At 53.1% G+C, this 6,883-nt stretch overlaps 2 protein-coding genes and 1 long non-coding RNA gene across 5 annotated transcripts in view; all 3 read left to right on the forward strand.

Annotated features, from left to right (window-relative positions):
• Nucleotides 1-3,621, forward strand: part of Hoxc6 (homeobox C6) — a 36,352-nt gene extending 32,731 nt beyond the window's left edge. For 2 of the 3 annotated variants that reach the window (XM_010609362.3, XM_010609361.3), the window contains exons 2-3: nt 1,327-1,672; nt 2,382-3,621. In XM_010609362.3, coding sequence (XP_010607664.1) covers nt 1,519-1,672; nt 2,382-2,689 — 462 coding nt within the window. In that variant the 5' untranslated portion in view covers nt 1,327-1,518 and the 3' untranslated portion in view covers nt 2,690-3,621. Of the gene's footprint in view, nt 1-13; nt 1,673-2,381 lie in introns of those variants that run through there. The other variant, XM_010609360.3, reaches the window with a different exon arrangement.
• Nucleotides 1-6,883, forward strand: part of LOC117286142 — a 63,059-nt gene that overhangs the window by 37,081 nt on the left and 19,095 nt on the right. The window lies entirely within an intron of this gene.
• Nucleotides 4,495-6,883, forward strand: part of Hoxc5 (homeobox C5) — a 3,596-nt gene continuing 1,207 nt past the window's right edge. Inside the window, exon 1 of the mRNA XM_010609359.2 lies at nt 4,495-6,275. Coding sequence (XP_010607661.1) covers nt 5,822-6,275 — 454 coding nt within the window. The 5' untranslated portion in view covers nt 4,495-5,821. The remainder of the gene's footprint in view (nt 6,276-6,883) is intronic.

The following is a 6,883-nucleotide window of genomic DNA, read 5'->3' on the forward strand; positions in this document are numbered from 1 at the left end:
CTCTCTCTCTCTCTCTCTCTCTTCTCTCTGTCTCTCTGTCTCTCTCTCCCCAAGGTGGGGAACAAATGGGGTAGAGACTGCTGGGAGTCCAGGGGTGGCTGGCACTTGGACAAGAACTCCCATGGAGCCTTTTGCCAGAGTCCTCAAGCCCCAGAACTCAGGTCCAGGGGCGCCTCCCCTGGCAGGACAGTGAATCCAGAGGGGTCGGGGGCTTCTGACCTGAAGCTCACTGTCCATCAGAGCTCCGCCAGTCTTCTCTTTCTGGCTGGATCCTGAGTGAATTACCCCACGGGCCATAGCTAGCTCAAAATCATAAATTCTCACCAACATAAACAAGAGTTGATGTCTCTAGAAAGATTTTCACAGTTTCTTTCTCTTCCCTTTCTTCTCTGTGCCTCTTTTTCTGTCTTTTCTAATGTATTTTTATACATTTTCCCCTTTAGACAAAATGCTGCAAGAGTTTCCCCAAAAGAGGGCCCTGAGAGGAAGGCAGAAAGGGGCTGGGAGGCAGAGGGGAGCAGATGTTCCTCCCTTTGCCCACTTCAGCTTTGCCACTGTATACTGCAGTCTCCCCCTCACTCCTTTAAACTTCATGGTTCCCCCATCCCCTCTAAACTTGACTTGGTCACACTCTCCTTCCTCTGGGAGCCCTGCTTCATGAAATGCCCTTCTTCCTTTGATTTTTTTTAATTATTGGAAAAAATACATCCAGTGATGGAGACTCACTCTGTGGAGTGTCAAACCAAATTTGTTATAGCATTTCTGAGAATCCCCTGAGCTGGGAGGGAGGCCTTCCCATGAAGAAATCAGGTTGTAATTTTAGAAGGGAGCAGATATTAAAGATGAAATTAGATAGAAAATACAGGGATTTCTTCCACTCAAGGTCTGGCCACAGCAGAGCAAAGTTAGCTGGGGCCGAGAGATTTCCTGGAGTACATCTCTCTTTCCGTGGGCTCCAAGGCCCTGCTCAAAGACAGGCACCCCTCTTTCACCCCCAAACCAGTTCCCTTACACGTATATTTTAAAAAGAAACCGAAGTCTTACTTTCAAAGCACACACTTAGTCTCAACTAGGGAATCAACAGAAGCAGAAGCGATTTTTTTCCCCCTTCTTGACATCTGGCTTGTGATTGGCTGGAAGGGGGTCAGCTGACTTTGTCATTTTGTCTGTCCTGGATTGGAGCCGTCCCTATAACCATCTAGTTCCGAGTACAAACTGGAGACAGAAATAAATATTAAAGAAATCATAGCCCGACCAGGTAAAGGCAAAGGGATGAATTCCTACTTCACTAACCCTTCCTTATCCTGCCACCTCGCCGGGGGCCAGGACGTCCTCCCCAACGTCGCCCTCAATTCCACCGCCTATGATCCAGTGAGGCATTTCTCGACCTATGGAGCAGCCGTTGCCCAGAACCGGATCTACTCGACTCCCTTTTATTCGCCACAGGAGAATGTCGTGTTCAGTTCCAGCCGGGGGCCGTATGACTATGGATCTAATTCCTTTTACCAGGAGAAAGACATGCTCTCAAACTGCAGACAAAACACCTTAGGACATAACACACAGACCTCAATCGCTCAGGATTTTAGTTCTGAGCAGGGCAGGACTGCGCCCCAGGACCAGAAAGCCAGTATCCAGATTTACCCCTGGATGCAGCGAATGAATTCGCACAGTGGTGAGTTTTACAGCTCCGAGATATAAATTAAATAAACTGAACTGGCTTTATGACCGGCTTCCCTAGAAGAACGGGCGGAGAGAGTTTTTTATGGCCCCATAAAAACAATCACGCTCGTCTCCTCGCCGACGCCGAGACATGGCCCCCTCTTCTGCCCCCTCTGCTTGCCTCCCGCGCTGGCTCACAGGGGCCTGGCTCCCTCAGCCCTGACTGACCGGAGGGCTCCAATGGAAGCTGAGGGGGCAAGAACAGGGCAGGGGGTGAGGGGAGGGGGAAAGGGTGAGGAGTCCCCCAAAGGCGAGTCAGGCTGAGAAGATGGGAGAGGAAGAGGACAGGACACAAAAGTGGGGAGAAGTTTCTGAAGAGGTGGGGCACTCAGGGAGGTGGGGAGCCCAGTCCTTGAGAAAATGGGCCCTTATCCTCAGTACTGAGATTTTTCAAAAATCAGCTTTTAGGCTGGCAGCTTTTTGCCTGGTTTTTGCCCTGCCCCCCTCCCTCCGGACTGTTCTTTGGAACACAGGAGGACTATATAAGTTGGGGTTCTAGCTGTACCCCAGTGGGGGTGGGGTACAAGCAAAAGGGTTTAGAAGGCTAGAGGTTGAGGGGGCTGCGATCTGCTGGGCAAGTTGGGAGGACTTTGCTAGGTGTAATCATCGTGGAAAGACGCTTTGCTGATTGTTTTTAGTGTGTTTTGTGCCCGGATCTCTAGGGGTCGGCTACGGAGCAGACCGGAGGCGCGGCCGCCAGATCTACTCTCGGTACCAGACCCTGGAACTGGAGAAGGAATTTCACTTCAATCGCTACCTAACGCGGCGCCGGCGCATCGAGATCGCCAACGCACTCTGCCTGACCGAGCGACAGATCAAAATCTGGTTCCAGAACCGCCGGATGAAGTGGAAAAAAGAATCTAATCTCACGTCCACACTCTCGGGGGGCGGCGGAGGGGCCGCCGCAGACAGCCTTGGCGGAAAAGAGGAAAAGCGGGAAGAGACAGAAGAGGAGAAGCAGAAAGAGTGACCAGGATTGTCCTTGCCACCCCTTTCTCCTCCCTCGCTCATCCCAACTCACCCCTGATCACACACTCTGTATTTATCACTGGCACAATTGATGTGTTTTGACTGCCTAAAACAAAATTAGGAAGTCAAAAGTGGACCTGAAAGTCAGCTCTGGACCCACCTCCTTCTCCGCACAACTCCTCATCATGCGCCTCCTCCTCCTAGCTTGTTCTCAGCTTGTGTGCAGGCCCCTTCCCCCGCCCAGGCCTGGGGGGCACGTTCTCTGAACCTCCCTTCAGACTCCACAGACTTCCCTCGAAATGAGATCGTGCCCCCCTCCCTCGACGCCCCTCCACCCCCCAGAGAGCCGGTTCCCGGGCCTGGGGCCTCCACTCTAGGGCCTCAGGGCCAGGCCTGGCAGTCTGGGAGGGCGGGAGGCTCTAGGAGGGCGCGCCTTGGCCTCACAGAACCCCCAGGTCCTCCCTGCAGCCCCTGCCCGGCCCCTCTGCCCCAGCAAATGCCCAGACCAGGCAAATTGTATTTAAAGATTCCTGGGGGTCATTATGGCATATTACAAACTGTGACCGTTTCTGTGTGAATATTTTTAGCTGTATTTGTGGTCTCTGTATTTATATTTATGTTTAGCACCGTCAGTGTTCCAATCTCATTTTAAAAAGGAAAAAAAAAAGAGGGAAAATTACAAAAAGAAAAAAAGTGAATGACGTTTGTTTAGCCAAGTAGGAGTAAATAAATAAATAAATAAATCCCCTCGTGTTACCCTCCTGTATAAATCCGACCTCTGGATCCGTTCTCGAATATTTAATAAAACTGATATTATTTTTAAAAGTTTATATTCGCATTTCAGTCAATTCGCTCGCCCGCCGGCTTGGAGCAGGCTCCAAGCGCTCCCGCGTCTGCCCGCCGCCTGCAAACCCCCAGTCCTCTGCACTCGCCTTCTCCGGGAGCCCGGCGCCGAGTCCCGGCCTCCGGCTCTTCCTGTGATCGCGCTGCGGGCCTGGGAGGCCTCTCCGGGCTCCCTTCGCTGAGAAGCTCACACCCGCAAAAAAAAGCCGTTTAGGATTTTGTTGGGGGCGGGGGGGGGTGAGTCCGGGTCGGGTTGGACTCCAAGCTCCACACAGGCCTTTCTTCTTGCCAGTTATAGTCTAGGGTCCTGGGCTTCTGAACCCAGAGCCCCAAAAGGCCAGAAAAGAAGCACTATCCAGGCACCAGGGTCGCCCCCGCCCACTCACAGGAGCATGGGGAGGGGGAGCCGCCCTATCAAGGCCCCCCCGGCCCGCGCCAGGCCGGCTGTTCCGAAACGTGGCGGAGGCGGAGAGCGGAGGGGAACAGAAGACCGTGCGATTGGAGTCCTTCGGCAGGGATTGAGTGATTCAAGGACATCACGAAAGAGAAAGCCTGGAAACTGAGCTCTGGCCTGCGCTGGGACTCCTGACGTGGCCGGGACAAAATACCTTCTTCCTCACAGCCCCAGGCGGTCTGGTTCCTTCCTCTTCTCTCCTCAGACCTGGCCGGGGAGGGAAGCACAGCACCCTAACCATTATTCAGCTTCTGCCTTCTCTTCCCAAGCCCAGCCAGAGAAACCTGAGTGAGCCTAAGGCAGAGGTGGTGGTGAAAGGATCTCCCCGAGGGGAAAAAAATCCACCAGAGTTTTCCAGACTCTCTAGATCCCCACCAGCGCCCCCTCCAGCACCTCCACCAGCCAGCGGGGAGGGAGGCTTCTCTTGGCAGAGGAAGAGATATCTAGGGAAGAAGCAGCCAGGAAAGAGTAAAACTTGGGACTAAGAAAGGAAGCGAAAGGGCTACAGACACCCTGGCCAAAGGCTGCCATGGTTGCCCAGGCGATTGTCCTGCCCAACCACCAGCCAGGTCCTCTCCATTGCTTCCAAAACAGCTTAGAAATTGCTTTCTAACGGGCCTTCTGGATTCAGGTTCCTGGAAGGCCTGGGTTAGGGGCCTTTACCCTGAAGAGTGCAAACAGGCTTTTCCCTCTGCTCTGCTCATGTAATATTTGTGGAAGCTCGAATCTTGCCTCTCTGTGGCCTCAAGTAACATCTATTTTCTATGTAAAGTATCTGCCATCTGTACCACTTGAGGATCACACACAAGGATGTAGAGCAGGCTGCTATCACATTCTGTCTGGTTCTAGATGCACACATGCATACATGCGTGTGTATACACACACACACACACACACACACACACACACTTGAAAACCACCTATTGCCACTCTGAGGCTCCTGGCATGGTGAAATATAACCAAGTACCTCTGGCTCCTCACTGCTATGCCCATCCCAGAGTCCCCAGTGCTCTCAGCCTTGTGACCTCCCTGTCTAGCTGTGCCCACCCAGGAACCCACCTCTTAGGCATCCTGTCTACCTCTTCAGTGGCTCAGTCCACTTTCCCATGTTGATAGGCACATTCCCAGCAGTGTCGAGGCCTTAGGGCCTTTGAGGCAAGGGATCTCAACGTTTGGTTTAAGGAACCTGTGATAAACTCACTTGGTTCTCCAACCTGGGCAGTGGCTGCCTTTTTACCCAGCCATTAAATTTAGCAGGCCCCGGAGTTAGAAAAAACGGGCTATACATTTAAAAAAAGCATCTGTGTACATCCTAAATGAGCCCTCATCTTTTTCTCAAATGTAAGTAGAATTTAAAAGGCCTGCCCAAGAAATCTTTGCAGCAACAACCACCTTCTCCACAGGGTAGAAAATCCAGCCGCCAGAAGGCGAGCCGGCGCATCAGGATGCAATCCCTCCGAGTCAGCACCAGGTGTCGCTGTGGGCTCGTTGTCCCGGCTACCCCCCAATTCCAAGAACCATTTTTTCCCCCTTCCCTCTCTCTGTCTCACTCCCTCTCCCCTCTGGTTGAGCTTTGCCAACATATCAAGATGCGTTTCGCCGGCTTCCATCACTAACCTCCCGGAGGTCATCAAGCCAAATTTATGAGTGGCCGCTCGAGTCACGTGACTCTATTTAAGGCTCCCTTATTTGGGAAGAGCGCATAGGATAAAGAAAGAGATATCTCCACCTATAAATTGTGCACTTTGGAGAACAAAAAAAACCCTCAACTTCAAAGAGTCACAAATCACCCTTAATCAAAAAGGGTGCAGAAATTTTTTTGGGGCCCTCCCCGCCATGAGCTCCTACGTAGCCAATTCATTCTATAAGCAGAGCCCCAATATCCCTGCCTATAACATGCAAACTTGTGGGAACTATGGATCGGCCTCAGAGGTGCAGGCATCCAGGTACTGCTACGGCGGATTGGATTTAAGCATCACTTTCCCACCGCCTGCGCCTTCCAACTCTCTCCACGGGGTAGACATGGCTGCCAACCCCCGGGCTCACCCCGACCGCCCCGCCTGCAGCGCCGCGGCCGCTCCGGGACACGCTCTGGGCAGAGACGAAGCAGCTCCTCTGAACCCTGGGATGTACAGTCAGAAGGCGGCTCGCCCGGCGCTGGAGGAGCGAGCTAAGAGCAGAGGGGAGATCAAAGAGGAGCAGGCGCAGACAGGGCAGCCCGCCGGACTGAGCCAGCCACCGGCCCCGCCACAGATTTACCCGTGGATGACCAAACTGCACATGAGCCACGGTAAACTTTAGGACTTCATTTTGCGCGCTCGGGTCCGCCTGGGTTTTATAGGCCATGCGGGGCAAATAAAGAAAAAAAACCTGCGGCCATAAATTTTACGATCCAGGCATCAATGGCTCGTAAAACTGTCCACTAAAAGGCTTAGAGGCTGTGTGCGCCCAAATTTACGACGACATAATTGGATCATAGGAACAAAACGTGTATAAAAGGCAATATTCAATTTTTGGGGGAGAGGGAGGGAGTTAAAAAAATAGAGGGATCTGAAGGGTGAGGAGCGCGGGGCTCCAGAGCGGGGATCCCCCCGCGGCTCCCTCCTCCCGTAAAACTGTCCACTAAAAGGCTTAGAGGCTGTGTGCGCCCAAATTTACGACGACATAATTGGATCATAGGAACAAAACGTGTATAAAAGGCAATATTCAATTTTTGGGGGAGAGGGAGGGAGTTAAAAAAATAGAGGGATCTGAAGGGTGAGGAGCGCGGGGCTCCAGAGCGGGGATCCCCCCGCGGCTCCCTCCTCCCTCCCCTCTGGAGCCGGCTCGGCCGGCGCTCGCGGCTCCGGAGGATTCCAGCGACTCGGGAGGGGGGGGGGGGGGGGGGCCCGCGGGCCG

The sequence above is a fragment of the Fukomys damarensis genome, unplaced genomic scaffold, assembly GCF_012274545.1.
Source record: "Fukomys damarensis isolate Sample0158 unplaced genomic scaffold, DMR_v1.0_HiC HiC_scaffold_15, whole genome shotgun sequence".
In the NCBI taxonomy this organism is placed as follows: domain Eukaryota; kingdom Metazoa; phylum Chordata; class Mammalia; order Rodentia; family Bathyergidae; genus Fukomys; species Fukomys damarensis.